This window comes from Scomber japonicus, chromosome 9 (assembly GCF_027409825.1).
Source record: "Scomber japonicus isolate fScoJap1 chromosome 9, fScoJap1.pri, whole genome shotgun sequence".
In the NCBI taxonomy this organism is placed as follows: domain Eukaryota; kingdom Metazoa; phylum Chordata; class Actinopteri; order Scombriformes; family Scombridae; genus Scomber; species Scomber japonicus.
The window spans coordinates 7,016,913-7,036,099 of NC_070586.1; the positions used below are offsets into that span (position 1 = coordinate 7,016,913).

The 19,187-nt window shown below is 41.7% G+C and overlaps 1 protein-coding gene across 1 annotated transcript in view; it reads left to right on the plus strand.

Moving 5' to 3' along the window:
- anxa3a (annexin A3a) overlaps positions 1 to 7,264 on the plus strand; it is a 13,855-nt gene extending 6,591 nt beyond the window's left edge. The window contains exons 7-13 of the mRNA XM_053326263.1: positions 275 to 354; positions 554 to 610; positions 1,231 to 1,324; positions 2,888 to 2,983; positions 3,591 to 3,649; positions 4,369 to 4,491; positions 7,205 to 7,264. Of these exons, the coding sequence (XP_053182238.1) occupies positions 275 to 354; positions 554 to 610; positions 1,231 to 1,324; positions 2,888 to 2,983; positions 3,591 to 3,649; positions 4,369 to 4,491; positions 7,205 to 7,264 (569 nt within the window). The remainder of the gene's footprint in view (positions 1 to 274; positions 355 to 553; positions 611 to 1,230; positions 1,325 to 2,887; positions 2,984 to 3,590; positions 3,650 to 4,368; positions 4,492 to 7,204) is intronic.
- Positions 7,265 to 19,187: the final 11,923 nt, after the last annotated feature.

Here is a 19,187-nt window from a genome sequence, read left to right on the forward strand (position 1 = left end):
AAAGACAAAAGAAACATGAATAAAAGCAATAATGAGATAAAACTTTAGTGTAATTAGTTTATGTGCATGCTATTTTTAGACTTTTATTGCAGGATTTAATTATAAAATCTATAATACTGTCTACGATTTGTACGACAGAGCAAATAAAAAATGTGTCATATGATAATTTCCTTGTGTGAAATATATATTATATCACAGTATTAATGTCAGTCCATCCAAAAGCATTGAATCAACAGTCTTATTATTATTATTATTATTTCTTCTCCCTCCACAGAAACAGAGAAGAAGTTGACCTTTGACCTGAAGACTGAAGTTTCCGGAGACTTTTCCACAGCTCTGCTGCTCCTGGCTGAGGTTTGATGTTTGGATATATTGGATCCATATACAATAATAAACCTATAAGGGCAGAAAAATGGCAACAAAACCTCAAATTAATGTTGAAATAAAGGATTAATGGACAGAAGACAAAAGATTTGGTGGATTTTTGTGACGTCTTCTCTCTTAATTAAGAGTGAAACATGATTTAGATGGAAGTTGTCTTTTTTGTTTTCAGGGCAAAAGAGACGAGAGCACCACCGTGGATTCAGAGAAGGCAAAAGAAGATGCTAAGGTACCAATATATGTTTAACCCTCCTGTTGTCCTCGAAGGGAGGGAGGGAGGAAGGAAAGGAGGGAGGGAGGAAGGAAAGAAGGAAGGGAGAAAGGAAAAGAGGGAAGAAGGAAGGAAGGGAGTGAATGAAGAAGAAGAGAAGGAAGGAAGGAAGAAGGAAGGAAGGTCAGGAGGGAGGAAGGAAAGAAGGAAGGGAGGAAGGAAAAGAGGGAAGGAAAGAAGGGAGGAGGGAGGGAAGATGGAAGTAATGAGTGAGAAAGGACAAGGAAAGAAAGAGAGAAGGAGGAAAGGAGGGAGGAAATGTAGGACGGAAGGAAGGAAAGGGAGGGAGGAAGGACAGATGGAAGGAAGGGAGGGAGGGGAGGAAGGGAAGGAGGAAGGAAGGAGGGATGGAGGGAGAAAGGGAGGTAGGGAGGGAGGGAGGAAGGACAGAGGAAAGAAGGAAGGGAGGAAGGGAGGAGAAGGACAGACGGAAGGAAGGAAGGGAGGAAAGAAGGAACAGTCAAAACAGACAGGGTCAATTTGACCCGTGGGAGGACGACAGGAAGGTTAACTTAATTAAACTCAGATTCAAATATAGTTAATAAATAATCTCTAACTGACGTTTATTTCCTGCTCAGACTCTTTACGACGCTGGAGAGAAGAAGTGGGGCACCGACGAGTCCAAGTTCATCGAGGTCCTCTGTCACAGGAGCGTTCCTCAACTCAGACAAAGTACAGGAAGTTAATTATTAGGTTTTGACTGTTCCTTCCTTCCTTCTTCCCTTCCTTTTTTTTGTCTGTCCTTCCTTCCTCACTCACTCCTTCTTTGCTTCCCTCCTTCTTTCCTTCTTTCCTCCTACCTTCATTTCTTCCTCCTTTCCTCCCTTCCTTCCACCCTCACTCCTTCTTTCCTTCCTTCTTCTTCCCTTCCTTTCCTTCTTCCCTTCCTTCTTTCTCCCTTCCATTCTTCCTTCCTTCCTTCTCCCTCCCTTCCTTCCTTCTTCCCTTCCTCCTTTCCTTCCATCTTCCTCCCTTCCTTCCCCGCTTTCCTTCTTTCCTTCCTTCTTCCTCTCTTCCTTCCTCCCTTCCTCCCTTCCTTCCTTCCTTCCTTCCTTCCTTCCTCCTTTCCTTCCATCTTCCTCCCTTCCTTCCCCGCTTTCCTTCTTTCCTTCCTTCTTCCTCTCTTCCTTCCTTCCTTCCTCCCTTCCTTCTTTCTCCCTTCCATTCTTCCTTCCTTCCTTCTCCCTCCCTTCCTTCTTCCTTCCTTCCTCCTTTCCTTCCATCTTCCTCCCTTCCTTCCCCGCTTTCCTTCTTTCCTTCCTTCTCCTTCCCTTCCTTCTTTCTCCCTTCCATTCTTCCTTCCTTCCTTCTCCCTCCCTTCCTTCTTCCTTCCTTCCTCCTTTCCTTCCATCTTCCTCCCTTCCTTCCCCGCTTTCCTTCTTTCCTTCCTCTCTTCCTCTCTTCCTTCCTTCCTTCCTTCCTTCTCCCTCACTTCCTTCTTCCTTCCTTCCTCCTTTCCTTCCATCTTGCTCCCTTCCTTCCCCGCTTTCCTTCCTTCCTTCCTTCTTCCTCTCTTCCTTCCTTCCTTCCTTTCCTCCTTCCCTTCCTTCTTTCTCCCTTCCATTCTTCCTTCCTTCTTTCTCCCTTCCATTCTTCCTTCCTTTCTTCCTTCCTTCCTCCTTTCCTTCCATCTTCCTCCCTTCCTTCCCCGCTTTCCTTCTTTCCTTCCTTCTTCCTCTCTTCCTTCCTTCCTCCCTTCCTTCCTTCTTCCTCCCTCCCTTCCTTCTTCCTTCCTTCCTCCTTCCCTTCCTTCTTTCTCCCTTCCATTCTTCCTTCCTTCCTTCCTTCTCCCTCCCTTCCTTCTTCCTTCCTTCCTCCTTTCCTTCCATCTTCCTCCCTTCCTTCCCCGCTTTCCTTCTTTCCTTCCTTCTTCCTCTCTTCCTTCCTTCCTTCCTTCCTTCCTCCCTTCCTTCTTCCTTCCTTCCTCCTTTCCTTCCATCTTCCTCCCTTCCTTCCCCGCTTTCCTTCTTTCCTTCCTTCTTTTTCTCTTCCTTCCTTCCTCCCTTCCTCCCTTCCTTCCTTCCTTCCTTCCATCCTTCCTTCCTCCCTTCCTTCCTTGACTCGAGGACAACAGGAAGGTTAAATTGTGTTTCTGTCCTGTCTGACTTTGTTAAACCTGTTTTTTCAGGGCGGAGGAACAGATGAGTCGACTCTGAACCGACTCTCTAGAAAAAGAGTCGGGGTTTTGTTTTTGTTTATTTTTAAATCTCTGTGCTGTTTAATCTCTCCGCTCAGCTCTGGTTGAGTATAAGAACATCAGCGGGAAGAGTCTCCAGCAAAGCATCGAGGGAGAAATGTCCGGAGAGCTGGAGGAGCTGCTGGTCGCCGTCGGTTAGTATTAAACTTCCTGTCGTCCTCCCGGGTCAAAATGACCCTGTCGGTTTTCACTGTTCCTTCTTTCCTCCCTTCCTTCCTTTCGTCTGTCCTTCCTTCATTCATTCCTCCTTTCCGTCCCTCCTTCCTTCCTCCCTTCCTTCTTTCCTCCTACCATCATCCCTTCTTCCTCCCTTCCTTCCTCCTTTCCTTCCTTCTTCCTCCCTTCCTTCCATCCTCCCTTCCTTTCCTCCTTCCCTTCCTTCTTCCTCCCTTCCTTCTTTCCTTCTTTCATCCTTCCTTCATTCCTTTCCTTCATTCATTCATTCATTCATTCATTCATCCCTCCTTCCCTTCCTTCTTCCTCCATTCCTTTCCTCCTCCCTTCCTTCTTCCTCCCTTCCTATCCTCCCATCCTTCCTCTCATCCTTCCTTCTTCCTCCCTTCCTATCCTCCTCCCTTCCCTCTTCCTCCCTTCCTTTCCTCCTTCCCTTCCTTCTTCCTCCCATCCTTCCTTCTTCCTCCCTTCCTTTCCTTAACTCGAGGACAACAGGAGGGTTAAGAAGTTGCTAACATATTTATCTTTTCATAAATGCTTTTTTAACTCGTGTGTTTCTTCTTGCAGTGAAATGTGTGAAGAGCGTGCCGGCCTACTTTGCAGAACGTCTGTATGAAAGCATGAAGGTGATTTAACTGTTTTATATTATTTATTGCTTTAGTTTAAGACAAATCATCCTTCCTTCCTCCCTCACTCCTTCTTTCCTTCTCTCCTTCCTTCATTCCTTCCTTCTTTCCTTCCTCCTCTCCTCCCTTCCTCCTCCCTTCCATTCTTCCTTCCTTCCTCTCACCTTTCCTTCCATCTTCCTCCCTTCCTTCCTCCTGTCCTTCCTTCTTCCTTCCCTCCTCCCTCCTTTCCTTTCATCTTCTTCCCTTCCTTCCTCCTTTCCTCCCTTCCCCCTCCCTTCCATTCTTCCTTCCTTCCTCTCTCCTTTCCTTCCATTCTTCCTTCCTCCTTTCCTCCCTTCCTCCTCCCTTCCATTCTTCCTTCCTTCCTCTCTCCTTTCCTCCCTTCCTTCCTTCTTCCTTCCTTCCTTCCTCCCTCATTTCTTTCCATCTTCCTCCCTTCCTTCCTCCTTTCCTCCCTTCCTTCCTCATTTCCTCCCTTCTTCCTCCCTTCCTTTCCTCTTTTCCTTCCCTCCATCCTCCCTTTCCTCCCTTCCTTCCTTCTGTCCTTCCCTTCCTTCCTTCCTCCCATCCTTCCTTTCCTCCCTTCTTCCTTCCTTTCCTCCCTTCTTCCTTCCATCCTCCCTTCCTTCCTTCCTCCCTTCCTTCCTTGACTGGAGACAACAGGAGGGTTAAATTGTGTCTCAGTCCTGTCTGACTTAGTTAAACGTGTTTTTCAGGGCGGAGGAACAGATGAGTCGACTCTGAACCGGATCATGGTGAGTCGGTCAGAGATCGACCTGCTGGACATCAGAGCCGAGTTCAAGAAGCTCTACAGCTACTCGCTGCACTCCGCCATCGAGGTGAGGAACTATTTCACCTTCCTTAAACTTTACTTTAGGTTTTTATTCGATACTTATCAAATCAAATTTTTTGACTAACTAGACTAAACTGGCTTCTTCCTACTATATTTCAGTAAAAGGCAGCAAAATAAATTCATAACTATGTGATGAAAGGATTTGATTAAACTCTGAAGTTAAAATGCAAAACTCAATTAATCAACTAGTCAATTAGTCAGAAAATCAACTATATGGAACGTTGAATAAACATTTAAGTGATTTTTGATTTTATTAACCCTCCTGTTGTCCTCGAGTCAAGGAAGGTTAGGAAGGGAGGAGGAGGGAAGGGAGGGAGGGAGGCAGGAAGGAAGGAAGGAGGGAGGGAGGGAGGGAGGGAAGGAGGATGGAAGGAAGGAGGGAGGGAGGGAGGGAGGGAGGGAGGGAGGGATGGAGGAAAGACAGAAGGAAGGAAGGGAGGGAGGGAGGGAGGGAGGGAGGGAGGAAAGACAGAAGGAAGGAAGGAGGGAGGGAAGGAAGGAAAGAGAGAAGGCAGGAGGGAGGAAAGTAGGAAGGAAAGAAGGAGGGAGGGAGGAAAGAAGGACAGAAGGAAAGGAGGAAGGAAAGGAGGGATGAAAGAAGGACAGAAGGAAGGGAGGAAGGAAAGGAAGGAAGGAAGGGAGTAAGAAGGAATAGTCAAAACAGACAGGGTCAATTTGACCCGGGAGGACGACAGGAAGGTTAGGCAAAAAAGTCAAATATCTGCTGGTTGCAGCTTCTCAGATATGAAGATTTGAGACTTTTCTGTATCGTTCATGATAGTAAACTGAAAATATTTGAATTTCTGAGCGTTAATCAGACAAAACAAGACATTTAAAGACATCACAATGGACTCTAAGATGTTAAAACAGACATTATAATCACTCATTGAGGCTTTTAGTTTCAGCCTGATCTGTCTTGTAGCTCTCTCTGTGAATTTAACCCTCCTGTTAACTCACAAGCATTAGCTCAAAAAATTAGGTTAATTTCATTTAAATGAGACTTATTGTAGGAGCCATGTATTTGATTTGGTTAAGTGGTAATGCTCCTCCCAAACACTAGGGGGCGACATGGTAAAGGCCGGCTGGGTGCAGGTTTATTTAAGGTCATGCCAGTCATCACAGGTGGGTTAGAGAGTGAAAGGGCTATTTTTAGTTTTATGTAAAAGGATTATAAAAGGTGCAGACAATGTGCACTATGATATTTGGTATTAAAAATAAACACATTGTTTCATTAACTGGAAAAGACTGAACAGTTTATTGAGTACAGGTCTAAACAATCAGAGCCATTAGCAGCCAGTAGTGTCTAAAGTCACTTAATACACTTTTTGACTATTTCCAACATGTGTAAAACTTGTGGTATTCATTTGGGATGAAGTTTGCTAAACAGGTTTATAATTTAAACCTTTTTATACCTTTTTTTATATAAACAGTCAAACCAAACCAGGAGAGTATAAAATATAATGTCACTGATGTAAACTGAGATTAACTTCATCAAGCTGTTTAATCTGTGAAGCCAAATATTTATGAATGAATATAAGAGTGAGGAAATCCTGAACTGAGACTAAAAGACTAATCTGAACATCAAATAAAACTAATGTTAACCCTCCTGTTGTCAAGGAAGGACTTAAGGAGGAAAAGAGGAAGGAAGTAAGGAGAGGAGGAAGGGAGGAAGGAAGGAAGGAAGGAAAGGAGTAAGGAGGGAGGGAGGAAGGAAGGAAGGAAAGGAGTAAGGAGGGAAGGAAGGGAGGAAGATGGAAGGAAAGGAAGCAGGGAGGATGGAAGGAAGAAGGAAGGAAGGGGGGGGAGAAGGAAAGGAAGGAAGAAAAGGAGGAAAGGAAGAAAGGGAGGAGGGAAGGAAGGAAGGAAGGAAGGAAAGGAGTAAGGAGGGAAGGATAGGGAGGAATGCGAGAGGAAATCTAATCTGCTGTAAATATTTGAACTCTTATCTTCAGTGAGTTTAAAACTATTGATTATTTGGTTGTTTGTAGAAATACTAACTCTTAAGGTTGGAGCTGCTGTTTTCTACGACTGTCTTTTATCTGCCCTTTTTTATCCACTTCCTGTTTGATTTAAAGAATTAAAAGAAAATTAAAAAAACCCCAAACCTGTTGCATCCTGAGAAGCAAATAAAAGCCAGTCGATGGAGATTAGGAGCTGCAGCCAGACGCTCACCAGAGTATAAAATATAATGTCAGTCATGTAAACTGAGATTAACTTGACTTGATTTTGTGAGCTGCTGTTTAATCTGTGAAGCCAAATATTTATGAATGAATATAAGAGTGAGGTAATCCTGAGCTGAGACAAAAAGACTAATCTGAACATCTCTCCATAATAATAAATAAATAATAATAATAATAAAACTAATCTGGTACAAATATTTCAACTCTTATCTTCAGTGAATTTATAACTATTGAGAAATACTAACTCTGAAGATTGAAGCTGCTGTTTTCTACGACTGTCTTTTATCTGCCTTTTTTTATCCACTTCCTGTTTGCTCAGGTGGGTTTTATCTTTATCTTCAAACCCGACGCTCAAAATGATTTAAAGAATTAAAAGAAAATAAAAAAAACCCCAAACCTGTTGCAGCTTGAGAGGCAAATAAAAGACAGTCGATGGAGATTAGGAGCTGCAGCCAGACGCTCATCAGTCGACACTTCTCTCCTTTTTTTTTGCTTCTTTTTGTTGCTTGTTTCCTTCAGTCGGATCTGTCAGGAGAACTCGGAGAATGTGTGAAGGCGATCTGCGGAGGAGACGACTAACTTCTAACCGCCAAGAAGAAAACTACTAACTCACACTGTAGGCTCGCTCGCCCTCTCTCTCTCTCTCGCTCTCGCTCTCGCTCTCTCTCTCTCTCTCTCTCTCTCTCTCTCTCTCGCTCTCGCGCTCTCTCTCTCTCTCTCTCTCTCTCTGTCTCTCGTTCACTCGCTCCCTCTCTCTCTCTCTCTCTCTCTCTCTCTCTGTCTCTCTCTGTCTCTGTCTCTCGTTCACTCGCTCTCTCGCGCCCTCGCTCTCGCTCTCTCTCTCGCTCTGTCTTTCTGTCTTTCTGTCTCTCTCTCTCTCGCGCTCTCTCGCTCTCTCTCTCGCTCTGTCTCTCTCTCTCTCACACACACTCTCTCACTCACTCACTCACTCACTCACTCTCTCACACACTCTCCTCTCTCTCTCTCTCTCTCTCTCCCTCTCGCTCTGTCTCTCTCTCTCTCACACACTCTCACACTCTCACTCACTCACACTCTCTCTCACTCACACTCTCTCTCTCTCTCCACTTCATCTTCAAAACCAACTAACTTGTTTACAGCATTAAAGATTGATCTCAAACATGTTGACAGAAAGAGAGATAATATAATAATATAAAATTCTTGTTTTTGTTTCAGTCTGACTGCGGCGGGAATTACGAAAAGACTCTGATAAAAATTTGTGGAGGAGATGATGAGTGCTAACGTCGAGGAAAGAGCTTCTTAAAACTTTCCCATGGACTTTATTTATTAAAAAAGAAACTTACACTTAAACCTGCTATTATTAAAATACTTGTAGTAATTAATCTTACTTTTCTTCCTTCATTTAAGCTTTAATAATGTTATATATCTTTCTCCTACCTGCTTAAAACTGGCCAACTATAGAAGATATGATGTGATATTAAGATAAAGGAAGACTATAAATCTATAAAGCTATAAAATATAAAGAGATTTCTTTTCATTTGTGCACAAAAATATGACAGAAATGAGTTTCTAATCTGTCTAATATTAGATAAACATGTATTAATGTTTGGCAAATCATTGTAATTGAATTCAGTGATTTTAATAATGCTAAAATGATTCATCAATAAATTTATTATTGGATAAAAAGCATGCATGGATCTTTTATTGGGAATATTAGGAACAGGTTTTTGACTTTTGGAGACTATTAAGGTTCAATTTCATTATTTAATTAATTAAATCACTGTAAGTTTTGCTTTTTTTCAAATGTAAAGTGCTTTATAAATACAAATAATAATAATTGTATAATATTAGATAAACATGAATAAGTAGTTTGCAAATCATTGTAATTTAATTCACAGTAACACTAAAATCAATCAATCAATCAAAGTTATACAGCAGTGGATCAATAAGTGGATTTTTGATAACTACAATCTCATTATTTAATTAATTAAATCACTAATAATGATAGATTAATCTTTAAAGGTTAAAAAAGGGACAAAATAAATGCAAATATCTCCCCATAAAGTATTAATTAGATACATTATACATTAAACATCAACATTTTACATATAACATCAACAAAGAAGGGATTAAAAGAAAAGACACGTTCAATTAAATCATTACATAAAAAAAAGATAAAATAACACATTTAATCTTCTTATTTTTCACCTTTATTCATCTTTTTCTTTCTGTGTAAACCTCCAGAAGTAATAATAATAAACACCATATTCATTTATCTATATATTATTATTATTTTCTTTCTTTTATTTAAAGTCTTGTAGTTCATTGAACTCACCAGCAGGGGGCGCGTTTGGCTCAACTTCAGGAGTTATTAAAGCTTTTTAAATGTTTGCAGGTCATAAAACCCCAGGAGGCTTTAAGAGGCTTACTGAATCCATATTTAGGAGAGAAAACTGTAAATGTATCCTTTTATATAAGCAAGAAGTCACATTTAAATAATAAAACATCCATTTCTTTACTCCAGTTATGTATCAGATGTGTTTTACAGACACTATTAAGCAGAAATACTATCATTAATATTATCATTTTATTATATATACTTATTATTTATTGTTCTTTTATTTTTTTATATGTTATGTTATAGTCATAATTACACATGCATACATATTCTGCATAACTATACTTATTATTATTAAGACTTTATATTACTGTAAAATATATATAAATATGTGTAATCACCATATATTCTTTTTGCACACATCTCTTTTATTCCCACTTTATTCTGGTTTCTTCTGTTTTTATATTTTATTTTATATATTTTATTATTTATTTTATATTTTGATTGCATGCATCCATCATAATTTGCTTTTTCTGAGTAATTTTTTCCTTTTTTCCTCACAATTTTTGGCAACTAATGTCACAAATTAGCTGATTAGATTAAATATAATACACAGTTTTATGATAGTAGATATGACTAAATCATTTAACCCTCCTGTTGTCCTTGAGTCAAGGAAGGAAGGAAGGAGGAAAGGAAAGAAGGACAGGAGGGAGGGGGAAGGAAGGAAGGAAGGAAGGAAAGGATAGAGGGAAGAAGGTAGGAAGGAGGGAGGGAGGAAGGAAGGAAGGAAGGAAGGAAGGGAAATGAAAGAGGAAAGGAGGGAGGAAGGAGGAAAGGAAGGGAGGAAGGAAGGAAGGACGGGAGGAAGGAAGGAAGGAAGGGAGGGAGGAAGGAAGGAAGGAAGGGAGGAAGGAAGGAAGGAAGGGAGGAAGGGAGGGAGGGAGGAAGGAAGGAAGGAAGGAAGGGAGGGAGGGAGGGAGGGAGAGAAGAAAGAAAGAGAGAAGGAGAAATGACAGGAGGAAATAAGGAAGGAAGGAACAGTAAAAACAGACGGGGTCAGTTTGACCCGGGAGGACGACAGGAAGGTTAAGTGATATAATAAGAGTCTCATCTGGATAAAGAGGCTCAGCTGTTATTTAATGAGCGAGAGAAGAAGAAGAAGAAGAAGAAGAAAATCAATGTGTCTCGTTTGCAGCAGCGTTGAGTGATGATGCAGGACGGCTTCGTCAGGAGAGATGATATCAGCACACGGATACACGGAGGTCAGTCTGAGGATAGAAACCTTTATATAATTTATAATAAATGTTTAATTAGGGGCTAAAGCTGTTTCCTCTGTTAAAAAGCAACAATAATGATCAATAAAGCATTAACCTCTTAACGCACGCTGTTCCGCTTATGGGACGGACCGGAAGTTGGGAGGTAGCCACAAGTTCTTCTGAATGTTTTAAACAGCAACCCTTAAACATATATATTCATGTCGTACATTGTTAGAAAGCTTAGATTGTCCTGATTCATTCAAGACCACTCATGAGTTATATGGTTGCTCACAGACGTAATAGTAATAGTAATAGCTCGGCTAGCCACTTAGCTAAAGTAAGAACAGCTATAATGCTACATACCTTCAAAGTCTTCCCTTTATCCACAACGATCATCTTATGACTCAGGACTTTCTGTACAGCTCGCCAAGTATCCATTCTTGTGAAATATGAAATCCGTTTCCATAAAACCGGAATACTTTCCTCAATATGTCAACATGTATTTAGTCCAACACGTAACGTAATAACACAAATAACAAACCATATGCGGTCCGTTTACGTAATTTCCTGACCTGCACGTCCATCTAGTACACGTGACTAGATGTTTACGACCGTGAGCCTCTCCTGCTTCTGACGACACCACACACAAGCCAATCGGTGTTTAGGATTAGGCAGTACATGTCTCCAAAGCCAATGAGGACATGTGACCGACAACAATGACGACATGGCTTTGATTGACTGCTGTTCTAGCCTATGGAAATATTCGGTGAAATGAAGTTGATAACCTTTTAGCCAATAGTAGAGGTTTCCAACGGTGTATGACACTAAGCTATTAGTTTGGCTGTCCATAAACAAACTCCAAGCGTAACCGGCGTGCGCCCGGTGCGTAAAAGAGTTGAACCATATATCATTACGCACTCGGCATTTTGGTACACGGTTGGTTCTTCTTCGACTTGACATATGACTTATAGATAGATAAACAGACAGATAGACAGATAGATAGATAGATAGATAGATATGGCCAAACAAAAAAAAATGGTTATATGTAATAATAATAATAATAATAATAATAATAATAATATGGTGTCATATTTCATTAGAGACCAAGATTTTGATTGTAGGCAAAGGGGTTGTGAAGTTTTAGGTGTTTGATTGCGGTTATACAGCTTTGGTAACCATGGTAACCAAGTGTCCATTTGGAGTCTCCAAAAAGGACCTAAGGAAAACGCATGGACATACCTGTTGAAAAATAATTCTGAAAAATTCATCTTTTGGTCTTTTGTCTCCAAATTTGGACTGCATGAAGCCAAGACCTGTGGCTGTGGCCTCATTGTGTCTATATCCTGCTGAGAGGTCCCTGACCCCTAACCCTGCCCCCCCCAACCCCTAACCCTGAGAGGTCCCTGAATGTCTGTACACATGTCATTGTAAAGGCAAACCTATGGGCGAGTAAACAACCCCATCATTGTAACCTCTGCCACTCTTTGTCAGTAAGTCACAGAATCACACAACTATGTGGGATCTGTGCTGCTCACAACTTGGGCATGTCGTTTAGGCTAACAGCATAAAAAACAGGGGCGTGTATTAAGTGGTTAACGAAGTAGTTTAATTCCCACAGAAGTTCAGAGGTCTGATAAATCTGAGTTTAAGTCCAAAACTAGGCTTTTAGTAATTTTAGGTTCTTGTTTTCATTTAACCTTCGTGTCGTTCTTCCGGGTCTGTTTTGACTGTTCCTTCTTTCCTCCCTTCCTATTTATACTATTTATAAGCAGTACAGTAACATTAAATAACCGTTTTATAACACTGTATAGTAGTTATTATTAGTATGTATATATTAATGTATTTTACTCCATCAGGGATTTTGGGCCCCAAAACCCTCACCATCACATAACCCTAACCCAATTTGTACATTTGCATATAAAAAAATGTGTATCAGTTACATTTTATTTTATTTTTGTATACTGTGGGACACTTTAGGAAAAGTCCAGCTTAAAATAAAAGTGTATATGGTGTTTTAACAGCTCTCAAGGGTCCAAATTTACCCTGAACCCCTGTATGTAAGGGTTAATTGCCTTTGTCTTTTTATTGATGAAGACACAGTTTGTTTGCAATATGACAATTTAATACTAGTCTGTAAATGATTAATAGATTATTTCTGATCCATTTTGATACCAAAGGAAAGTAAAAGAGCTGTTTCACTGCTCATATTACAGTCTGCTATATGAAGTAGGTCACAACACATAGTATGGTAAAGAAGAGATAATAACTAATAACCCGTCAAACCTTTGTCTCACTATCATACTGAACACACACACACACACACAGATAAAGATGAAGACGTAAAGATAAAGAGGGAGGGGCAGTTAGAGAGGAGGGGGACGGGGGACGGGGGGCTGCAGACTGAAGGACTGTGTGTGTGATTACTTTGGCTCTAATGAAGGAAACGTCTTTGCCTTCAGGCTCTCATCCACCTCAATAGTCTGCCAGCGTCTGGCTTGAGTTTTACTGCCGGCTCCCTGCAGGACTGCAGCGGAGAGATGAATGAGCCTCTAGGTTTCATTTGTTGGGGGGGGGGGGGGGGGTTACGTTACATCCTCCTTTACTGGATGTGAGCATGCAAGCAGGTCTGGAGGGAAAGTTGTGATGTGAGTTCAGTTGTTTTTTAGTGAGGGGCAGCTGTGACGTCAGGGTTTATTTTTTGCTGATGTCGTCATATTGACTTCTTAAACTTTGGTAAAAACATATAAAATAACTACAGTAGTGAGTAAAATATACAGTGAGTCCTCTTATTTAGCATTTATTAGCAGTATTCAAACCTTTAAAGTATTTTACATACTGTTCAGGGTCAAATTTGACAGGAGGGAAGGGAGGAAGAAGGAAGGAAGGAGGAAGGAAGGGAGGAAGAAGGAGGGAAGGAAAGTAGGTAGGAAGAGAGGAAAGAAAAGAAGGAAGGTAGGAGGAAAGAAGGAAGGGAGGAAGGTAGGGGGGAGGAGAAAAGGAAGGGAGGAGGGAAGGGAGGAAGAGGGATGGAAGGGAGGAAAGGAGGAAGGAAGGGCGGAAGAAGGAGGAAAGGAAGGGAAGAAGGAAGGGAGGAAGAAGGAAGGAAAGGAAGAAGGAAGGATGGATGGATGGAAGGGAGGAAGAAGGAAGGAAGGAGGGAAGGAAGGACGGAGTGAGGGGGGAAGGAAGGACAGACGGAAGGAAGGAAGGGAGGAAAGAAGGAACAGTCAACACAGACGGGGTCACTTTGACCCGACAGGACGACACGAAGGTTAAAGACAGATGTGAAAAATGTGAACTTGTCCTTTAACCTTAGACTGAATGTTAAAGTGACATCATACAGTTCTTAATGTATGACATCATACAGTTCTTAATGTATGACATCATGCAGTTCTTAATGTATGACATCATGCAGTTCTTAATGTATGACATCATTGTCTGTCATATATTCCTACAGACACTGATAGGATATCTTCATAGTGTGTGTGTGTGTGTGTGTGTGTGTGTGTGTGTGCGTGTGTGTGTATGTGTGTGTATGTGTGTGTGTGTGTGTGACTGTATCTTCTGTGACAATGTGCTCTCAGATCTGTACGTGTGACCCAGCTGCGGCTCCAGTGAGGGAAAAAAAAAAAGAAAAGCAGAATCTCGCCAGGGGAATATACGAGGAAATGTAGGCCAAGTTCAGTTCATGCTTCTTCTGCTGCTCGCTGTGCACCAAACTCCAAACTGTGGTGTGTGATGCCAAGAGTAAAAGTGTAGAAGAAGCCCCCCCCATCCTCCTCCTGCCCCCCTCACTTCCTAACCTCCCACCCACCTCCGACATGAATCCAGGAAATGTAAGCTTGTCCGTGAATTTCCTCAATTATAACCTTCCCACGTAAAAAAGTCTCCATTCATAAGCCGAGCTGCCATTCAGAAGTAATGCAGCTTCCTAGCTCTTTGTGTGTGTGTGTGTGTGTGTGTGTGTGTGTGTGTGTGTGTGTGTGTGTGTGTGTGTGTGTGTGTGAGGATGAATATATGACAGTAACAGATTTTAACCCTTGTGTCATCCTGTTGGGTCAAATTGACCCCGTCTGTTTTGACTGTTCCTTCTTTCCTCCCTTGCTTTCTTTCATCTGTCCTTCCTTCTTCACTCCTACTTTCCTTCCTTCCTTTCCTTCCTTCCTTCCTTTCTTCCTCCCTTCTTCCTCCCTTCCTTCCTCCCTTCCTCCTCCCTTCTTCTTCCCTCTATTCCTTTCCTTCCTTCCTTCCTTCCTTCCTTTCCTTCCTCCCTTCCTTCCTTCCGTCTATCCTTCCTTCCTCCGTCCTTCCTTACGCCCTCACTCCTTCTTGCCTTCCTTCCTTCCTTCTTCCTCCTTTCTTTCCTTCCCTCCTTCCCTCCTTCCTTCCTTCCGTTCCTTCCTCCCTTCCTTCTATAAAAAAAGCACCTGCACCCCTGTTAACCCTCTTTCCCTTGCTCTCCCTTGCTTTCCTTAGTTTTTATTTTTATTTAGTTTTTCAGTTTGTTTTTTTTATTTCAGTTTAGTTTTAGTTATAGTTTAACAAGTGATTAAGTAGTTTTAGTTTAGTTTTAGTTTTAGTTTTTCAGGTATTAGGAGGAAAGTCTTGATTAGTAGAAGCTGTAAAGGATGAAATAATGTCTGACACTGAGGTAAAATGAGCTGTGTTTTTGGTTTCTTACTGGTACTAACTCGTTATCTCAAGTAGTCAAACTGAACAGAAAACTGTAAAAATGGAGAAAATGAAAAGAAAACTAAAACTAAACTGATTTTATCTGCAATTCAGTTTAGTTTGAGTTAGTTTTGCATTGTTTGTTGCAGTTTTTATTAGGTTTTCTTTCTCTGCTAGTTTTTGTTTTAGTCTTAGTTGTAATGAACTATAATAACCCTGCTGTGAACAAGTTGGTTATTTTAATTAAACACTCATTAGATAATCCTCCTTGGCTGCCGTCAAACGCCTGATATCATTATTATGGGTGAATGTGACTTTTAAGTGGTCAAAAGTAAAAGACCTAGAAAAGCGCTTTATAAAGTTCCATTTACCATCATGTATATATGACTGGATAATGTGGCATATGTTAAAGTATACATGGAGATAGTTTAGTCATTATAATGTGATTTCTTTTATTTTTTACAATCTTTATTTAGTTATCAATAATGACAGGGCCTGTGTGTAGTTGTGTCAGTATATGTTTAGGCCACCTTATTAATCATATATTTCTTTATACGGCAACCATTTCCCCAGCCTTTCATTTTCAGCTTATATGTCATTATAATGTGATTCAAGGATGGGATTTGGATAACAGGTGGATATATATATGGGGAGAGGAGATCGTAGTCCAGGGATGTCATCTTTAACCCTCCTGTTGTGTTCGAGTCAAGGGAGGAAGGGAGTAAAGGAAAGAAGGCAGGGAGGAAGGAAGGAAGGAAGGAGAGAGAAAGGAAGGAATGACAGAAGGAAGAAAGGGGGATAGAGGACGGAAGGAAGGGAGGAAAGGAAATAAGGAAGGAAGGATGGAGGAAAGAAGTAAGTAAGGAAGGAAGGTAGGAGGGACGGAGGAAAGAAGGTAGGAGGGAGGGAGGAAAGAAGGGCAGAGGAAAGAAGAAAGGAAGTAAGGACAGAGGAAAGAAGGTAGGGGGGAGGAAGGACAAAAGAAGGAAGAAAGGGAGATGGAGGAAGGGAAGAAAGAGAAGAAGGAAAGAAAGAGAGAAGGAGAGAGGAAGCACAGATGGAAGAAAGGAAGGAAGGAAAGAAGGAACAGTCAAAACAGACGGGTCAATTTGACCCGGGAGCACGACAGGAAGGTTAAAATCTTATATAATGTAATAATAACTAAAGGATGTCCAAGTTTAAAGAGAGTAAAGTTAATTCTCCCTGTTTTTGAAATATGACATTTTGTGAGGAACTTCTGCAATGAACAAGTGGGGTATTTTAATTAAACACTCATTAGATGATCCGTCTTGGCTGCAATCAAACATCTGATATCATCATTATTATCATTATTATTACTTTTAGCTTTTTGCTGGATGCTTGTCGATATATATATATGCACTCCACTCCAACTTTCTGAATGAACTGTAATCTCTGTGTTTGCTTCCTTGTGCATTCAAACACCAACAGGTGGCAGCAAACACCTCGCAGGCAGACGGCCCCAGACAACAATAAGTGTGTCAGAGAGGAAAGATCCCCCCTCTCGCCCCCCACCCCTCCTTCCCTCCCTCCCCTCCCCTCTCCTCTGCTATAGAAACAGGATGTGTCCAGACATGGGGGTTTATACAGTCATGTGATCCTGCTCTGCTCCTCCTCATCTCTTATGTAATCCCCAACTCAGCCATGTGCTCCCCTTTATAACCACTGACCTGAATATGATAATTGTGACCAGTTACCCGCAGAAGTAGACATTTTTTTCTCCTCTTACCCCCCCCACCCCCTCTTCCCCCCCACCCCCCTCCCCTCCTCCTCCTCTTACTTTCTAGCAGCTGACATAGTCGACAGTGGTTGACTAAAAGGTGATGTTGCACTATACGAAGGAAGGGAAGTCTGTTGAATAATGTGGTGGATTCTCCAGCCTACACACACACACACACACACACACACACACACACACACACACACACACACACACATGCCTTTGTTTCACTGTGGTTCAACAAAATGCAGCTGTCACACCACTTCCTCATCTGCAGTGTGTTGGTTACCAGAAGAAAAAAAAAAAAAAAATCACATTGTTTTTAGCCACTGCGCATGATCATTAAAATTAAAGGGAGTGTCATGAGATCAATTTACGCTTACTGGCTTACTGAGGAAGCAACAGCTATAATCACTCTAAATGCCTTTAAGAAAAAAAAAGATCAGCAAATCCCAACACTGTTCAGGCTAAACAAAGATCTCTAAGTATTTTTTTTTTAATATATATATAATAATGAAAAGGTTGATGAACAGTACTTCAGTGTGGAGCCTGAAGTCTGATTATTTGCTCTGAATTGTTTCCAGTTTGTTTTGTGTTGTTCTTCCTCAACCAAACTGCTCCGACTGTCTGTCAGTCACTCCACCTCGGCACAGATGAGCATTGTCTGGGCCGTTTAGTATGGAAGCTCAAACATGCTGCGGAAAAAAAAAACAAGTATAAGGGGAGAACGGGGTTGGTAGTCACACTTTTTACTTTCTTTTGAATTCCTTATAAACTGTATTAACCCTCCTGTTGTCCTCAGGTCAAGGAAGGACGGGAAGGAAGGAAGGAAGGAAGGAAGGAAGGAAGGAAGGAAGGAGAGAAGGAAGGGAGGAAGGAAAGTAGTAAGGAGGGAGGGAAGGAGGAAGGAATTAAGGTGAGAAGGGAGAAAGGAAGGAAGGAAGGAGGAAGGGAAGGAGGAAGAAATTAAGGAGAGAAGGGAGAAAGGAAGAAAGGAAGAAAGGAAGGAAGGAAAGAAGGAAAGGAGGAAGGAATGAAGAAAGGAAGGAAGGAAGGAAGGAAGGTAGGAGGAAAGGAGGGAGGGAGGGAAGGAAGGAAGGAGGGAGGGAAGGAGGAAGGAATTAAGGAGAGAAGGAAGAAAGGAAGGAAGGAAAAGGAAGGAGGAAGGAATTAAGGAAGGAAAGGAGTAAGGAGTTAGGAGGGAAAGGAGGAAGGAAGGAAGGAAGGAAGGAGGAAGGAATGAAGAAAGGGAGGGAAGGAAGGAAGGAAGGAAGGAAGGAAGGAAGGAGGGAGGGAAGGAAGGAAGGAAGGAAGAAAGGAAGGAAAGAATGAAGGAAGGAAGGAGGGAAGGAACGAAGGAAGGAAGGAGGGAGGGAAGGAAGAAAGGAGGGAAGGAAGGAGGAAAGGAAGGAGGGAGGGAAAGAAGGAAGGAAGGAGAGAAAAAAAGAAGGAAAGAAGGAAGGGGGGAAGGAAAGGAAAGAAAAGAAGGAAGGAAGGATGGAGGGAGGGAAGGAAGGAAGGAGGGAGGGAAGGAAGGAAGGACAGAAGGAAGGAAGGAATGAAGGAAGGAATACTTGTTATTACTGTCAGCTCACTACCAAAATAAATATTAAAGGAGTAGTTCATCGCACCACATTGATATTGTAGTATTTCTACATCTTTCTTCATCTTCAGTCTTTTTTTTTTTTTTAAATTGCGTTGTTGTAGACTTCTTCTAAACCGTGATCATCAGTCAACACCCAAATACTGATCCAATCTGATCTTAAGTGATCTTAAGTGTTCTTGCTCCATCTGTTTTTCTTAATCTCAGGATATCTCAGTACGTTGGGAGGACTCGGGGACTCGGGGGTTAGACACATATCCCAACATGCATTTCACAACCATGAGGAGGAAGTTGTGACATCAAGCATTTAAGATTTCTAATATGATAATTAATATACTTATGATGTAATGAATCTGGGCAGCTGCAGTGTCTGGTGGTGGTTGGATGTGGAAATGTATTTAAAGGTGCTGACGACATCTTATATACTTAATATTCTTACTGTACTTATACTTTACTGCTCAGTTGGTTATTATCTTATCTTTATCTTTAAAAGATGAAGTTCAGGTTCATGTTTTTATTGGTTTAACCCTCCTGTTGTCCTCGAGTCAAGGAAGGAAGGAAGGAAGGAAGGAAAAGAGAAAAGACGGGAGGAAGAAGGCAGGAAAGGAAGAAGGAAGGAAGGAAGGAAGAAAGGAAAGGAAGAAGGAAGGTAGGTAGGAGGGAAGGAGGGAGGAAGGGAGGGAAGGAAGGAAGGAAGGAAGGGAGAAAGAAGGAAGGAAGGAGAGAAGGAAAGAAGGACCGAAGGAAGGAAGGAAGGAAAGAATGAAGGAGGGAGAGAAGGAAAGAAGGACAGAAGGAAGGGGGGGAGAAGGAAGGAGGGAGAGAAGGAAAGAATCACAGAAGGAAGGAGGGAGGGAAGAAGGGAGGGAAGGAAGAAGGAAGGAGGGAGGGAAGGAAGGAAGGAGGGAGGGAGAGAG